Source organism: Nelumbo nucifera, chromosome 5 (genome assembly GCF_055504915.1).
Source record: "Nelumbo nucifera cultivar China Antique chromosome 5, China Antique-T2T, whole genome shotgun sequence".
NCBI lineage: Eukaryota > Viridiplantae > Streptophyta > Magnoliopsida > Proteales > Nelumbonaceae > Nelumbo > Nelumbo nucifera.
In genome coordinates this window covers 39,213,394-39,232,057 of record NC_142653.1, presented here as the reverse complement: position 1 = coordinate 39,232,057, position 18,664 = coordinate 39,213,394, and the positions used below count along the sequence as shown (strand labels likewise).

Here is an 18,664-nt window from a genome sequence, read left to right as displayed (position 1 = left end):
TAAGCCAAATGGAGTTTTTTTTCCCGCTTCTTTTGATTGGCTTTTAGCTTTTGCAATGCAACAAGCACAAAAAGCCCTTCAGAGAAGCATTCCCAAACGCAGCCTAAGTCCATCCTCTGGGCAGTCAATTAATTGTTCCTTGCTTCAGTTAGTAGTGATGAACAGACTGTCTCTTGTAGATAAGAATGGAGATTTCAAGACGAATCATAATTCATAAAGGCTTGTTGGCAAACTATCAAAGCGTTTTTGCTGACGGGGCAAAAGAGGGCTTAAGTTGAAATACCACAAACATCAAAACCCAAGCAAGATGGTAGCTCTTATTCTCTTAAACAGTTAAACCTATCAGATAATGGGCTCTTAATTCTATACAGATATCCATGAAAGCATGTGGTTTCATTAGTAACCATTTGATCTGTTTAGCACATTTCTCAATCAATTTCTTAGGGAATAATACAGCAATCAGTAGTGATGCATCTAAAATCAAGCCCCTAACTGGCGAGCAGCTTGATTTCTTAGACATAAAAGCAAGTCCTTAGTTGCCCCGCAAGATAACTACATTACACAAAAGCAGCTTGATCCAGTTAGCGAGTACAATTACTTGCTATGTAATTACAAATTATCCACATAACTTTCATACCCATGTCTTTAAGCTACATTCTTCCCATTTCCTTGGGTATAACCATACCTTCTCCAACTGTTTCAAGAATTTTCAGCAACTGCGTCGTCAATTTCATCTACATGATCCCGAAGAATTTTCCACTGCAGAATGCAAAAGAAAAGGTCATTCAAATATATATATATATATATATAGAGAGAGAGAGAGAGAGAGAGAGAGAGAGAGATTACCTGGTCCATGCTTAGAGAGATACCTGGTACAATGGAAATCAGAACCATTAGTACAGTCAATTATAAAATCATTAAATTCAAGTAGGAGATAAAGCAATTGGTCAACTTAAGCTAGAGTTATCCAATGTGCCTATACTGTTATCTCTTTATTGTCAAAAGATTACCAGCTTCCTTTGTACTTGGAAATAGGGAGGACATGCATTATTTGTCTGGATGGTTTTCCTCTAGCATAGGCAGTGCAGGATTTCCATGTGCTTGGAGAGAATATATTCATGACCTCCAGGATGAACATCTCATCGTCTATGGTTTAGATCAGCCCACAACCAATCATTGAAAACTAACTTGAGACTTTCATCTAATCTTACTTTTTGGTGATCCTCTCTAAAAGGCAAGTCTATACATGTTCATATAAACTCTCACAAAGAAAATTCAAAGCAATGCTTGTATTTTCATACTTGTTTTCTTTTATCCTAAAAATGACTGATTAAACTACTTATTTCCATCCACAATTCCACATAAACCTCCTGCAAATTCCTTCCTAGAACCTTACTCTTTTATCATTTATTTATTTATTTTGCTTCTTTTCACACCTTCTTCAAGATCAACATCTTAATCTTTTACAGTGCATCCATCTCAAGATTGTTACATCTTTTTTTTGTAGTAAAATAGAAATTATTAAAATATAAAAAGGATAATGCAAGAAGTGGTGATAAGAAATCGCCAAACAAAAGACGTAAACACAATTAAGCACAAATTAAACAAAATGACCACAAAAAAGAAGAAAACTGAGCATTTGCCTTCAAAAAACTACTCAACACCCAATTAAACCAAGAAACAACAATCAGACCATGATGCTCCGACGCTCCTCTCAAGCTCATAGATTCTTCCCCTACTTCCTGGTTCCTACCTTACCACTTCAGTAGTTTCTATGCCTGCCAGAAATCCAAAAATCTTCTAATCTTATGAATCATCTTTTTGAACAAAAGATCACCCTTTCTCATCTCTTTTTTCCCTTTAACATATCCCCTCTTCTCATCCATCCAAATCAACCAACCAACAATTCTACACTCTCTATAGTCTCTCCAATTAATTGCTCATCCAAACTCATCTCTAGCTACATTTTTAGAACTATCTAAATAGAATTTAAGAACATTAAATTTTTTCTTTCTCCTGTAATTCCATAAACACTTTTCTAGCAGACTCCTCACCACTAAAAAGAACAAACCCAGCTTCAAACCCACCTCAACTTTCTTTTTCCAACACCCTTCTTAAGTCTTCCTTCTTATCTATTATATATACATTATAAATTGCTCCCCCCCCCTCTTCATCTTGCTCTAGTTTCTCCTCAACTTCTGAACATTCTCCAACCTCATTTTCCCAACATTACTTTTCATAATTGACTGATGATATTCTTGACTCCTTTCTCTTCTTCAAAGCATTTCCATTGATGGACCATGTATCTCTTGCATCTTGTCCATTAAATCTTATGTTGAATGATAAGAGGTCCAGGAAATCTTGTCATGATCACTTCTAAGTCTTTCCCCTTCAACTAAGTCATGCTTTCTGTATTCATCTACGTTTAACAAAATCTGCTACTTCCCTTACAGTGGAGTATCAATAGAGGAATTCTTTTTTTGCTCCACGGGCTACACAACAGGGGGTAGCCCATCCCCCAACCAATAACCCCCCCCCCCAACCCAGGTGCAGGCAGGATTCGATCCCAAGTCTCCGCTACAACCAGCAGGAGACCTTACCAACCAGCCAGTTGGCACCTTGCAAATCAATAGAAGAATTCAGCTTTACTTATTTTGCAACATTACTTTTTTATGCAGAATATTCATAATCTTCTTCCTCAAATCCTTTTGACCTTTTTCCACTGCCCAACACCACAAAAACCACCTTTGAGCCTGGAAATAACAAGGCTTAGATGATAATGATGATGATGATGAATCAGGTTCTGATGTTTTTGTTCCGTGATTCAATTTTCATGCAACCATTAGTACCCCCCTGGCCCAAATTAACTTTAATAATGTATGAATCCTCTAGACCAATATAAGCAGGTATTGTGGATGCTTTTGTTGGAAAGGAATACAGCCGCAGACAGCAGCAGTAATGGGCGTTAGATTCAGTGTTCCGTTCTTATCTTATCTCTTAGCTAGATTCAGTGTTCCTATCTTATCTCTTAGCTAAATTCAGTGTTCCTATTAATTAGGCAGTAGCATTATTATTTCCTATGTCTTTTAGAAAGTTTCTTAATATTTTTTAGAAAGTTTCCTTACGAAGGACTCTTGTAATTCCTATTTAAAGGAGCAGATGTTATTCAATAAAACTATCGATAATTTCAGTCAAGAAAGAGCAGAGGAGAGTTGGTGATCTCTTTAACAAATCACCATAAAGGCGTTAAAGATAGGTTCCTCGAGAAAAGGGAGAAACAAGGGAAAACAAGAAGTTTTCCCCGTTAACCGACCTATGACGAGATCCTATTCGCGGGCCCTTAACAATTTGGTATCAGAGCAAGGCATCATGGGTGACTTTGAGCAATTGAAGACTAGGGTTCATGATCTGGAACACAAACTCGTGGAAAACAGTAAGGAGGTGCGCGAGATCAAGGACGACGTCCGAGAATTGAGGTGCTTGATGGAGTTATATTTTTCCAACAAGGAAAAGAGTTCAAAAGGGGCTGCAACCACAGACGGCTGCCGACCAGACATGGCAGAATCATCCGGCGAGCAGCAGGTCGTTGCCCAGGGAACCGCGATCATTCCCAAATACAACAGGCTGGAATTTCCTTCCTATAATGGAGCTGGAGATCCTTTGGGATGGCTATACAAATGTGAGCAGTTCTTCCGCAACCAACGGACAGAGGACAAAGACAAGGTAGGCTTAGTCGCATTCCACATGATTGAGGAGGCGCAGCTCTGGTTTTATAAATTGGAGCAGGAGGAACCTGGGCTCAGTTGGACCCAATTCAAATCCTACTGCCTTCTCAGATTTGGGCCCCCATTAACAAGCAATCCATTAGGCGAACTAATCAACCTCAAACAGACTGGAACTGTGGCTGAGTATCAGCGTCAGTTTCAGATCCTCCTTGCAAGAGCATCTTCGGTACGACCAGACCAACAGGTTGACATGTTCACCGCGGGGTTAGCAGAAACTTTGAGGGTTGATGTGGAGATGCAAAATCCCCCCAATCTGGTTACTGCTATGAATCTGGCTCGCGCTTTTGAATGCAAATTGCAACTCAACCGCGAAAGTATCAGTATAGGGCGGCCTCAAACAACATGGGCAGCCCCGAAACCACTCGGAATGGCTCCATCTTCAGCAGCCAGCCAAGAATAGAAACCACAGACGAGCAACAATTCTAGACCGGCATCCAGTGCGGGAAGCAACGTTCTTGCACCCCCTATTAAGCACTTGTCCAGGGTTGAGATAGGGCGAGGCAGTGTTTTAATTGTGATGAACTTCACTCAGTAGGGCACAAGTGCAAGAGACTTTTCTGCCTCCTGGTGGAACAAGAGGAAGATGAGGATGAACCCTCTTCATTGGAGCCCGATCTAGGAGGGCAAAATCATTCCCCAACCTCAGTCTATTGTTCGTTCCAGAATGAATCAAGGTGTTGTTGAGGTTCTAGTGGAATGAGCCAGCTTACCATTGGCTGAAGCTACCTGGATTCCTTTGATTGTGTTTCAAGACACCTATCCTGAATTCGAGCTTGAGGACAAGCTCTTAGTCCAGGAGGGGAGTAATATTGTGGATGCTTTTGTTGGAAAGGAATATAGCCGCAGACAACAGAAGTAATGGGCGTTAGATTTAGTGTTCCTATCTTATCTTATCTCTTAGCTAGATTCAGTGTTCCTATCTTATCTCTTAGCTAGATTCAGTGTTCCTATCTTATCTCTTAGCTAAATTCAGTGTTCCTATTAATTAGGCAGTAGCATTATTATTTCCTATGTCTTTTAGAAAGTTTCTTAATATTTTTTGGAAAGTTTCCTTAAGAAGGACTCTTGTAATTCCCATTTAAAGGAGCATATGTTATTCAATAAATCTATCAATAATTTCAGTCAAGAAAGAGCAGAGGAGAGTTGGTGATCTCTTTAACAAATCACCATAAAGGCGCTAAAGATAGGTTCCTCGAGAAAAGGGAGAAACAAGGGAAAACACGAAGTTTTCCCCGTTAACCGACCTGTGACGAGATCCTATTCGCAGGCCCTTAACAGCATGTTCTAAAGCAGCATTCTGAAAATCACCCCCCCCCCAACCCAAATGAACACACAATTTACTAATTTCAATATTATAGCCAGACTTCCCTTTATACTGACTATCATATTCAACACCTTATGTTTAATCCTCCCCATGTACACCCACATCACAATCCTTTGTCAGGCTTATCACCACTGCAGGAGTGTTTGAAGAAATGTCTTCATTTTTGCCCTATCTGCACTTAGATCTTCCTGCTCCAGAACTTCATAGTCAACCACAAAGTTATCATCACCTTGTTTCTTCATTGTCACCTCCCTACCCCCCTCCCTCAAATTTCTCTCTCATTTGAGCCTGTATTACCTTTCACTTTTCTGTACACTCCAAATTATTATCTTTATTGCTGTCCTCCCCCACGATCACCCCATTGTTGTCTACCTTGTTCAACACATCGACCACAACAACCTTGTTGGCTGCAACTTCCATGGAAGTATCTTCTCCAGACCCATCAATTATTGAGACTTGTCCCAACCCTACACTTTCAACCCCTGTTTCAGCACCCTCTTCTCCAGACCCAGATTGTATTCACTGCCTTTGCTGCTCCTTACATACTCTACCAGCAATGCCTTGCCACTGCATCAAAGAAGAAAAAACAAATGGCTCCCATTAAGTGCTTTATGACCCAATTCTATCAATCCACTTTCAAGATTGCTTTATCTTAAACAATCCAATTGGAAATTTTCCAGAATTCAGAAGAACTGGCAATTCTATCAATCCACTGCATCCAAAGGATATGGAAATTTTCCAGAATTCAGAAGAACTGGCAAGTGGCAATGTAAGCAGTGAGTTTCAAGTGAGTGGATATTCTGAGGCTTTTCATCCTCAGCTCTGAAAGAACCTACTTGAGTTATCAGTAATCATAGACGACAACAGTCCTCTGCTTTTAATTCCACCCCTTCTTCAAAATGAGATTTTAATGTAGACAGTGAAAGATCTTAAAATATTTCTCTCTTGACATGCTCTATGTTGTTTGAAAAGATTGCCATGCTTAAAAATCTATCCACCACCAATTATTTGTACCATAGTCTCATGAAAGGTTTCATATTCTAAAGAAAAATTCTTCACTTGCTCCATGTTATTGTTAGAGAGGTTTATTCCACTTCAATGATCCATCCACTACCTATTTATAATTTGTTCTACAATGCAAAGCTTTGATCCTGAAAAACAAAATTCTGCACTTGCTCCATATCTCTGCAATGGTTTGTTGTCACACTTCTAGGATTCACCCACCACCCATTCACAAGTTGTCCTGTCACCCCATACAAATCTCCTCAAAAGTCAAAACCCAAAGTCATCCATACATAAATCAGCAACCAGAGCAAACATTCTTGGAAATTGATAGGTGGTTTTCCCCCTACATGGGTAGCTTGTTGAATGCAAACAAAAAGGGTTCCTAAGCAAATGTTTGCTCAGCTTTGCTAATGTTAACAACAAACCTTATCCATATACAGATGCTTGATCTGTTAGTGATGAAAAAACATTAACAAAGCCATACCAACAACCAACTCTGCAGTTACTAACAAATTTGACTACAGTCCAATTCCCAATCATAAACTAATCTTCACCTAATCCACATTTCCATTTTGACCTTAGTCTCCAATATTCCCAGTAAATCTAACCACTTAACATAATAGGAACATGATTCTTGTATTGCAAATATCACGTCCTATAATATTCCAAAAATCCCAATTAACCATGGCAAATTCAATTAAGAGACTGAGCCCCAATGTCAGCCTGGAACTTCATGCTCCATTATTTGTAACCATTTCAATTTTTTCATATCCACTATGTTTCAGATTCTCCCCAGAACCAAGAAGTAGTAGCAAAATGTTCTCTCAGATTTGATTTCCGTAACAAGTAATACACAATTTACTAACTTCCACCTATTCATTTATTTATTTTGCAACCTGAAGCTCCAATTCATCCATCAACCTTTCTAGAAAATGATATAAGTAGATAATAATTAATAACCAACTTAGTCATTAATAAAGGTCTACTTAACAACTCTAGAAGTATCAGTCTACCTTTATCAAGAACAAACTATGTTTCTGTACACTTCAAATTCTTGAAAAATATGTATGGATGACAAAAAGTGAGAAAGGTAACAAAGAAAGGTATGTACAGGAAAGGGAGAAACACCAATGTAACTGACCAAAGGAGGGTCAACAAACCACCCCAGAAAAACACTAAACTTCCAAAAGGATGCACACAAATTGTGACACAAGAAGCACCAAAACCCTACTTTTGTATCCCCAATCAAATAGCAAAATAGCATACTGCCATACCAATCAAGAAGGAAAATGAAGGCACCATAGGCAATAAAAAGATCAAAGTAACTCAAAAAGTTGGGGGAAAACTAGATTTTATACTAAAGGAAAAAGACAAAAAATTTAAACATTAATCCAGAGAAATAGCAAGCTATAAGCTATTATTCCCAGATGCTGAAACTAACAGAGACGGATACAGAAACAAAGATAGAATTCTCTATTTCCTAATATTCCAGGCAGGGATATGGATATGGGTACCCCATTTAACAAGCTATGCTTATACCATGATCCTACATCTGGTTTTGAAGCTAATTGTTATTTCTCAATACATTAACCTTGTTGAATTTAATTAAACTTCTAAAATACAGTTTTATGGTATACTCTAAAAAGGCAGCCAGGCCAAGCACGAGAGAAGCACTCGATCTCCCATCTGCAACCGCCACTGAGGTTTGTTTACGTGAGGAGGCCACGCCCCTCCAGTTAGTTAGCCGTCTCAGTCAAGCCATGTGCAGGAGAGGCTGAAGAGAGAGTATAAGTATTGTATTACCTCACAATTCTGGGCATGAAAAATGAAACCCTACTGATCTCCTCCATCTCTCCTCTCTCTCTTCTTCCTTTCTCTACTCTACTCTGTTTTCAGGAGGGTGAGCTCCCTCGAACCAGCTCAGGTTTTCAGAATATCAAAATGATCTTATCAACTGGTATCAGAGCTTAGCACTGATGACTAATACGAGATCCACTGCAGTAGATGATCGTGTTGATCGAATTGAAGTAGAAGTTCACCAAACCACATCAGAACTGAAGGACATCAAGGAGACCTTGTCGGCACTGGTGGGGCAGTTCGAGCAACTATCCCCACCCATGGCGAGGGAACCAGAAGCGGAAGGATCCAGTAGCAACACGGGTAGACGTGGCGGGATCTCCCCAGGCAAGATGACGTAGATCATATTCCTAGTTTACTCAGATGATGATCCGGTACCTTGGATTTATCAGGCTGAACGGTGTTTTGAATATCATGAGACCCCGGCGCACCAACGAGTGCCTATTGCCTCTATCCACCTCGATGGAGAGGCCATTATGTGGTACCAATGGTACCGAAAAACACACCCCCAGACTACTTGGATGGACTTCACCGAAGCCTTACGAGTGAGGTTCGGACCATCTGGGTATGAAAATTTTGATGAATCCTTGTCCCGCATCAAACAGACTGGTAGTGTGCGGGAGTATCAGACTAAGTTCAAGAGAGTAGCCACCAATGTGCATGGTTGGCTGGAAACGGCTCTGGTTGGCTGTTTCATCGGGGGTTTACGGGAAAACATAAGGATTGAAGTAAAAGCATTGCAGCCTTCAACTCTTATCTCTGCTATCAAGCTACCTAAACTCCAAGAAGACAAGCTAAACCGATTAAGAAAAACCACTAGACTGATTGGTCCAGCGGTTGGACCCCTGTTACGAACCCCACCCAGTCGAGAAGATTCAGCTCCAGGACCCTTACTTCCCACCCCGGGCACTAAACCAGAAGCCCCAACACCCAAGAACCCTGGGACCATGGTAGTACCTTACAAGAAGTTATCCTAGACCGAGATGCAGGCCCATTGAGAAAAAGGGTTGTGTTACAATTGTGACGAAAAATTTACCCAAGGGCATCGATGCAAGACCCCACACCTCTACCTATTGCAGGTTGAAGAGGAGGATGCCAACGATGAACGGGAACCGGAAGTTGGAACCAATGAAGCAATCCCAACTACGGAAATTGAATATTATGTGATTTCTTTGCAAGCTCTATCGGGATATCAGAGCACACGTACCATGAGGGTGGAAAGGTGGGTTCAGGCCCAAAAAGTGGCTATCCTAATCGATAGTGGAAGTTCTCTAAATTTTATCACCCCCGGGTTGACCCGGAGACTCGGGTTGGATGTGGAACCCATAGCTCCCTTTGTTGTTAACGTAGCCAGTGGGCAAGGGATCAGATGTGAGGGAAAATGTAAATCAGTTAGGCTTAAAATTCAGGGGTACCTCTTCACTATAGACCTGCACCCCCTTGAATTTTCAGGGGCTGATATAGTTCTGGGCATCGAATGGCTTCAACAATTGGGCCTAGTAATGTGCAATTGGGCTGACCTTAGAATGCAGTTCCAACATGAAGGACTCACCTGCATATTAAGGGGAACCAGACCTGTCTCGGCTACAGCCGAACCTCCCCATCTCATTCTCAAGAGTTGTCAATACTTGGATACCCCCTTGCTAATGAGTATGAGCCCCATGCCTCTTGGGCCGACATTGACTGTTGATGATACTATAACCCGAAACCCGGAGCAGCAAGACCAACTCCAACAGCTCCTGAGCGAATACGAGGACGTATTCCAAGAGCCATCTGCTCTCCCCCCCTCGAGACAGCTAGACCACCGGATTGTACTCCAACCGGGTGCTCCTCCCACAAGTGCCCACCCATACCGGTACCCACATTATCAACGGGTAGAAATGGATAAGATGATCCCAAGAACTCCTGGATAAAGGGTTCATTCAGCCCAGTAACAGCCTGTTCTCCTCACTTGTCTTACTAGTAAAGAAAAGGACGGGACATGGAGATTTTGTGTTGACTACCAAGCCCTCAACAACATCATTGTGAAGGACCGATATCCCATTCCATTGATAGAAGAATTGTTTGACAAGTTGGGCCAGGCCCTCTTCTTCTCCAAACTGGATCTCAAGTCTGGGTACCACCAGATCCGAGTCCACCTAGAAGATATAAATAAGACGGCTTTTTAGACCTCGGATGGGCACTACAAATTTGTGGTTATGACATTTGGTTTAACCAATGCACCATCTACCATTCAACGGTTCATGAATGACATTTTCAGACCGTATTTGTGACGCTATATATTGGTTTTCTTCAACGATATACTTATCTACAGCCCCACCTGGGCCTCACACCTGACACACTTGTGTCGCACTCTGGACCTACTTAGGCAGCACTCCTTGTTTGCCAAGCCCACTAAATGTTCCTTTGGACAGACCCATATTCATTACCTTGGGCATATAATAACATGTGGAAAAGTTTGTACAGACCCGGACAAGTTTTTCAAGCATGGTCAACAAAAGTCACTTAGAGGGTTCCTTGGACTGACTGGTTACTACAGATGTTTCATAGCCGGTTATGGTATGTTGCCCGCACCTCTCACTAAGTTGTTGAAGAAACAATCCTTTACATGGGACGAGGCAGCAAAAGGGGCCTTCCAATCTCTTAAGAAGGCAGTCACATCGCCTCTCACCTTGGCTCTTCCAGATTTCAATAAAGAATTTGTGGTGGAAACTGATGCTTCAGGGAAGGGGATTGGTGCAGCCTTAATGCAGAATGAGCAACCATTGGCTTTCTTCAGTCGAGCTCTATCAGCCCAGGCCCAAGCCAAGTCCACATATGAGAAAGTGTTGATGGCGATTACCTTAGCAGTACACAAATGGAGGGCGTACCTTCTGGGAAGGAGATTTACGATGCAAACCGATCACTGAAGCATTAAACATTTATTGGAGCAGGGGATTCTCAGCCCAGAACAGCAAAAATGGGCCTACAAACTTCTGAGTTACGATTTTCATATTGAATATAAACCTGGGCCTTCAAATGCAGTTGCAGATGCACTATCCAGGGTAGAAGATTTCCAGCGGATGGGCCTGTCTAAACCCAATTACCCCTTGTATGACCTCATCCAGCAGGAGGCACAATCAGATCCAAAACTCAGCCAGATCCGATCCCAATGGAGCAAGGGTCCCACTTTAGTGCCAGGGTATTCCATAACTGGTACTACACTCTTCTATAAAGGTCGTGTGGTAGTAGCCAGCAAATCAGAGTATCAGAAGGAAGAGCTATTTCATGACTCAGAACCTACAAGAGGATAGTGAGCCATTACTACTGGAGGGGAATGAAACGTATGGTTTAGAGTTATGTGGCCTGTTGTGACATATGCCAGCAGCACAAGTATAGTATCCAGTCTCCTGCAGGTCTACTTCAGCCCTTACCCATACCAGAACAAGTATGGTAAGACATTACCATAGATTTTATTACTGGGTTGCCTAAATCAGCAGGGAAGTCGGTGATCCTGGTGATTGTGGACCGCCTGAGCAAATATGCTCATTTCTTGGCGCTACCACAGCCGTACACAGCTTCCACAATGGCTCAAGCTTATGTCCAAGAGGTAGCCAAATTGCACAGCACTCCGAACTCTATCTTGACCAACAGAGACCCCCTCTTTACGAGCAAATTCTGGGATTCTTATTTTTCTGCTCAAGGAGTAAATATGCTTCACACCACCAGCTACCACCCCCATACAGATGGGCAGTCCAAGGTGGTCAATCGTTGCCTTGAAACTTACTTGCGTTGTTTCATCAGAGAGAAGCCCAAACAGTAGGCTTACTGGCTTCCATGGGCTGAATATTGGTATAACACCACATACCAAGCTTCAGCAGGGACCAGTCCATTTAAAATAGTTTATGGGAGAAATCCTCCAGCTGTGCTTCCTTACGAGAAGGGGACTTCTACAGTGGCTGAGGTAGAAGCCCAGTTATTGGATAGAGATGAGATTTTGAGATCCCTCAAGCTGCATTTGCAAAAAGCCCAACAGCGCATGAAGTTAGCCTATGATCACAATCATCGAGAGCTTGAATTTGCAGTGGGGGATTGGGGCTACTTAAGACTCCAGCCTTACCAACAAGCTTCGGTAGCCCGACAGGTTTGCCAGAAGCTAGCTCCTAAGTATTTTGGCCCATTCATGGTGATTGAACGAGTAGGGCAAGTAGCTTACAAACTGGAGCTTCCTATTTCCTCGAAATTACACCTAGTTTTTCATGTCAGCATGCTGAAACCATGTCTAAGTCCTACCACTAAGCAAGGTTCAAAGTATCGATACAATACGAGTTTCGGTCGTATCGTATCAGTACTTAGAAACGGCCGGAACTTTATTTTTTTTAGTTTTTTTTCACATTTTGTTTTTTTGGGAAGCTTTTAACATGCTTTTTATTATTAAAAAAATTGGGGGTCCTAAACACCTGGAAACAGGCGTTTCAAAAGATACGATACGATACGCCTCATATCGGGCATATCGTATCGATACTTTGAACCATGCCACTAAGGTCAGCCCAACCCTCCCACAGTTCACTGAAGACGGGGACATATTGATTGAGCCACAACAAATCAGAAATATAAGGTGGGTCAAAATGGGCAAGAAGTTACACAAGCAGGCCCTGGTCGTGTGGAAGAACTTGCCACCAGAAGATGCCACATGGGAGGGCTATGACAAACTGAAAGACCAATATCCTCACACCAACCTTGAGGACAAGGTGTTTCTTGAAGAGGGTAGGACTGATAGGCCCTCAACTACCCATTCGGGCCCATCACAGGAGACCCAGGCCCATGACATGCAGCAGCCAGGCCAAGCACGAGAGAAGCACTCGATCTCCCATGTGCAACCGCCACTGAGGTTTGTTTACGTGAGGGGGCCACGTCCCTCCAGTTAGTTATCCATCTCAGTCAAGCCATGTGCAGGAGAGGCTGAAGAGAGAGTATAAGTATTGTATTACCTCACCGATTCTGGGCATGAAAAATAAAACCCTACTGATCTCCTCCATCTCTCCTCCTCTCTTCTTCCTTTCTCTTCTTCTTCTCCTCTACCCTACTCTGTTTTCAGGAGGGTGACCTCCCTCGAACCAGCTCAGGTTTTCAGAATATCGAAGTGATCTTATCAGCATGTTAGTATAAAAATGTCTTTAACAAAAACAAGAAGGGAAATAATAAAACATGTGCCATGCCTCATGATTGCTAATGGCCTTGTTGCTGGGTTGCTAGAACCAGTTAATCCATAGCCTATCCACTTACGTGGAATGCCTTCTCTAGTTGGCTTCCTGAGAGACTGAGAAAAGCATCCACCAAAATACAAACCAGGCCGCAAGTGTCAAGCCTCAACAATCAAAAACTGACCAGCCTCCCACTTACCAAAACATACACCTTTCCATCCTTTCTTCCACCCTCTTGGAGCTCCTAGGATTCCCCTCACCTACTAGTTCAGTGGTCCTTCAAACCCTACCCAAGCATCTTGTAAACCTTCTTAACAAAGATCAACTTCTTCACCCCAACTACATGATCTTCCCGCAGTTCACCCATTATCCAACTAGTACTTCATTGGTCCCCCCCCCAAACCAGTGTTGCATGGGCTCTGCTAGATAGACGACATCTCCAACACAAACATGCATTGGAATTGGATTCTGACACTCTATGGATCCTTGAGGGACACTTTACATAACATTTCCACTTTTATCTCCCAACTTATTTGACATAAATGAGTAGCTAATGTACATGATGAATGTCATTTTTGTATCAAATGATATCATTATATCAAATATTACGTGGGGGCATTTGATAACGGATGAAGTGTCTGAACTGAATGATTTATTGCTTTGTCTTTTAGTGGGTAAAATTATCAAATAATAAAATATTTGAGGAATGAGGGTGGTATTGTAAGCTTTAGCCAATAAGGAGCTCACAACCTCGGCTGTTATCAAACAGCCCCTTAGACCTTAGTTAAAAGGTAACATTATAGACTTCTTTTATGTAGGTATATAATGTTAGAATTCAAAAATATGAACTATTTCTATAGTATAAACTTTCAATAAACATGTCCTCAGTCCACGCTTTATCATCTTACCAAATCATAGTCTTGGAGACATGTCAGATTCTAAATCCTGTCTCCATGCAAAAATTGCCCCTGATACAAGCATTTTGGCATTCCCACTACAATAACAAACACTTCCCCTTTTATTAGATCATTATTACAAGACTAATCAATTCCATTTTTTACCTCAGAAAGAAAGACAGCTCAACACAAATTTGCATGTTTTCTCCTTGTCCAATTCAATCATTTGTAACTGTAACACGACTTGGTTACACAAAGATATTCTGTACATAAGGATTTTTTCCACGTTGTCATTCTTTTTTTTCACAATAATGAAATACCTTAAAACCAATAAAGGAAAAGAGAAACCTACTGGCCATAACAATCCCTTCATTTCAATTATGTATCAAGAACCACTCCTAACATATAATAAATTCCCTAACCATATCAATGCATTACAATTGCGATGTAATGATTTTATCCAAGCACCATTTTGAATGTCACTTCATTCATTCTGCAGTCATCAACGCCTGCCTTCGAATGCTAATAATAACTTTTTTAACCTTTTTCTCTTCTTTGGCCAACTTCAGGGTCATGCTTTTTACCGAACAAGCTCAATGTTTGCTCTCAACAATTTTCTTTCGGCACTCTGTGCTTCCCCAGCGGCCATTCCATAACAGATAATATCACAGATCGAAAATAGAACACATGAAATTAACTCTAAACCTCACATTCCAAGATGCGCGAGGCACCTTAAAGAGCCTAAACTAATCTATTGTTGGATGACAAGTTGTACCTAAAATATTTACTACATTTTACTAAAGCCTACAGAACCCTCAAATTTCCAAAACACAGAAGCGTCTCGCACAAACGCATGAAGTAAGAGGAAAGAAGAACTTTCGTAGAAACAACACGAACGATAGAATGAGAAAAAGCTCGAACCTTTCTTCCCGGGCAGTTCCTTTCCATCCTTGACGTAGAACTCTCGAATGTCCACCACGACCTTCCCTTGCCAACTCCTCACTGAAACTCTCCTATTCTTCGAAATCTTCACCAAAGGACAAAGGAAAAATGAAGAGGGAATACAAAAGAAGAAGCTCTATAAATGTAGCAAATAAGAGAAATAGTAATAGACCTCGCAAACGACGATGCCATCGGAATCGTCGGAACCCTTCTTGAAGGTCTTCTTGGCCGGCCCCGCCCCATCGGAATCTCCATCAGAAGCGTTCTCCTCTTCCTTCCTCTTCCACCTTCTCGACATTTCTTCTCTGCTTCTTTTTACGGCTCCCTTCCGAAGTCCGAACCAGTTTCAATTCAAATGAAACCCTGTGAAGAAATGTGAAGTGAGAGAGAGGGAGAGGGGGCACTACAATCAATATACAATCCATATGGCTTTAGGATCGGGGCGAGACTCGATAGAGAGCGCGCGGTCGAGGCAGAGATCGTATAGACGTCTAAATCGGGCCGTGCTAGATCGGCACGGCATAGTCCGCGCGTGATCCGTGCAAAGTGCGGGTCGGGTTGTATTTCTCTCTTTTAAGATATTTTGGGGTTCGATTGCGGTTCGAACCCGTGTGGGCCCATGTTGTATATGTAGTGTCGTGTCACGGGCTGGGTTAGTCTGTGGGCCGAATTTTGGGCCAAATCAGGCCGCAGATCAGGTCAAGTTATGTTTTTTAAAAATTTTGAAAAAAATAATGAAAATTTAACATGAATTAAAAAATATTTAAATTTTATTTTATATGAATTTTGATGTATACAATTATTTATACATGCAATGATAAAGTAAATAATATAATAAATTAAAAATAAAATTATATATATTAATATATTATATATAGATATTATATAATAGGAAAAATCCTACTTTAGTACTTTGAAATTTGGGGGTAGTGTCATGTTAGTACCCAAACTTTCAAACGTGTTACTGTAGTACCTAAACTTTCAAAAACTGTTAAATTGGTCCCTACCATTAAACAACGGTCAGTTATCTATTGAAAATGTCAAAATTAAATATTCATTATCTTTTACCAGTATTTATTCTTTGCTCTCGGTGGCCAGTTGTCATATTAGATAATTGTCTCCAATATTAAAGAGAATGATACAAGAATGCTCCTTGAGTTATCGAAAGGGTAGAGATAATAAGGAGAGGCTGAATCGGATTCCATGACCGTCACCATAGACCTCATGAAAGTATCATCTCCAAAGCCCAAGCCCGAGTTGCGATAATCATGAATTCATATCATATAGATCTGCTGAATTCAGGCCCAACTGAGGTGGCTATTTCCCTTTGTGAGAAATGGTGTAAGCCTCATGCAAAGCTGATTGAGCATTAGTTCGTATTGTACAGGAACTACATTAATACTGATTAATAGAGAAATAGAGATTCAGATAAGTATTGTACGGAACTACAGTGGTAGACTTTTACCAATGAGTCTAGGGGTGGCAACGAGCCGAGTTTTTCATGAATTATTCAAGTTCAGTTCAGCTCGGTTTCAACCGAGTTCAGGCTCACTGGCTCGATTATTAAACGAGCCGAGCTCGAGCCTATTAGAGCTTGACTCATGAGGCTCACGAGCTAAGCCGAGCTTATGAATTTTTTAAATAATAATAAAAGTATTTTATAATTATTAATTATTATAATTCTTAATTTTTTAAATATCAAATAAAAAATGTTTTTATATATAATTTTTTTATTTTTATAAAATATTTTTTTCTCAAAATCAAGCTCGAACTCAAGGTTCTGGCTCGAACCGAGCTCGAGCCTTGTAGAACAGTCTCGAGCCGAGCTCAAGCCTGATACTATTCGGCTCGAATCCACCCCTACCAATGACTAACCTTCAGATTACCTACTTTTAGTTTTTATACCCAAAATTATGATTCTAGAATCAATGGCGTGTCAAATACAATTAGAACATGAAAACTTGCCTTGATTGTATAAGTAATTAACGATAATGATTAATGAGATTATGAATGAAACAAATTTGAATTTGAAAAGTCTTACGGGAAAATAACACTTGAATTTTGATATGGGAAGAGTTTTGACCAATCAAAACCCACCCTTGAATTTTGATAAATAACACTTGATTGGCTACCACGTTTATGATTTCAGTTGATTGGTCAGAAGTTTTTCAGATATCATATTTTTTCCATATCATAGTGAAACCCCATACAAAATATAAGGTTTTGCACTCTACACATTTGTATCTATACTCTTTCTAAACAAAACCTTAGCCCTGGGTGTAGTGTAAAATCTTCAAATCGGACAAAGACTTGCAACCCTTATCTTGATTCACCCATGATCCTCTTATGGCTGAAGCTAAAGTATTCTATCATAGTATCTGATTTGCTCTTGAGTTGAGCTTTGTCCAATGTCCATTTCAAAGGTGACACTAACTGTTCAACTTTTGTTGGTGATTTTTCTTGAGCCACCAGGGTGTATCGACACCATTATCATTGAATGAAGAAGCTTTATATTGCTAAATTGCATCACTCAAGGTTCAAAATTTTGCAACCTACTACTAACACATATCGTTCCAACGAAGGTCCAGTACATAAAAACATGATATACCGTTCCTTTTTGTTTGTATCGGGCCCCTATGAATGATATAGGATTGATACATTACGTATTATAATCTCATGCCATCTTTCTCTAATAACTTTTATATTTAAGATTTGGGGTTCCACTATGATATGGAAAAGATATGATATATGAAAAATTTCTGACCAATCAACTGAAATCATAAACGTGGTAGCCAATCAAGTGTTATTTATCAAAATTCATGGGTGGGTTTTGATTGATCAAAACTCTTCCCATATCATATTTTTTCCACATCATAGATTTTCCCTTTTGTATGTATTTATACTGTATATATTTGTATTTGTATTCTTTTTAAATTGAACATAAGGCTTAGTTTGGAAAGAGTGCACATACAAATATATACAGCACAAAGCCTTGTGTTTTGTATTTCTAAACCTGCATTTGCATTAAGGCTCAATTTGGAAAAAGAGTACAAATGCAAATATGTATGGTGCAAAGCCTGTTTTTTGTATTTCTAAACCTGCATTTTCACTATGCACATTTGTATTACTCTTTCTAAACTGAGCCTGAAGGAAAGCCCAAAACAAGGCATAATCCATGAGAGGAGGAAAATAAGAAATGTTAAAGCTAAATCCTATGTCCCTAAAAAGAAGAATAACAAAAAATCAAGGGTAAATTACAAAGAGCCCCTGTACTTTGTTTTGCGACAAAGACCCCCCCCCCTTGTACTATAACCTTGAAATCCACTGTTACAGTATTTTTGAATCCCCATACTACCCTTGTAATTACTATTCGAAGAAAAATACTGTTCATTTTCCCCGATCTCACAACTCTCTCTCTCCCCAGATCTCTCTTCTTTCCCTTCCCCTTTCTCTCCTCCCTTTTCTTCTATCTGATATCAAGGAGAATAAGTTCTGCATAACGATCACTACAGGCTAGCAGTTGTACAGTAAAAACTACAGATTTGGATGTACTTTGAGTTTTTCCACATCCACACTCTGTAAATACTCAACAATGATAGCAACCAAATAAGCAGGGTCTCCAGCCATTTCTTCCTCAATGAGAGCAAATACAGAATAGTACATTTCATCAGA

At 40.5% G+C, this 18,664-nt stretch overlaps 1 protein-coding gene across 2 annotated transcripts; it reads right to left on the bottom strand.

Annotated features, from left to right (window-relative positions):
• Positions 1–374: 374 nt before the first annotated feature.
• On the bottom strand, positions 375–15,452 carry LOC104606666 (RNA polymerase II transcriptional coactivator KIWI-like). Of its 2 annotated transcripts, XM_010271979.3 has the most exons (5): positions 15,165–15,452; positions 14,972–15,077; positions 847–869; positions 686–759; positions 375–552 (listed from the first exon to the last, which is right to left on the bottom strand). In XM_010271979.3, exons 1-4 carry the CDS (start codon positions 15,288–15,290, stop codon positions 700–702), a joined length of 315 nt encoding a protein of 104 aa, XP_010270281.1. In that variant the 5' UTR covers positions 15,291–15,452; the 3' UTR covers positions 375–552; positions 686–699. The 2 variants fall into 2 exon arrangements, with proteins under 2 accessions (XP_010270281.1, XP_010270280.1); XM_010271978.3 differs by having other exon boundaries at positions 375–759.
• Positions 15,453–18,664: the final 3,212 nt, after the last annotated feature.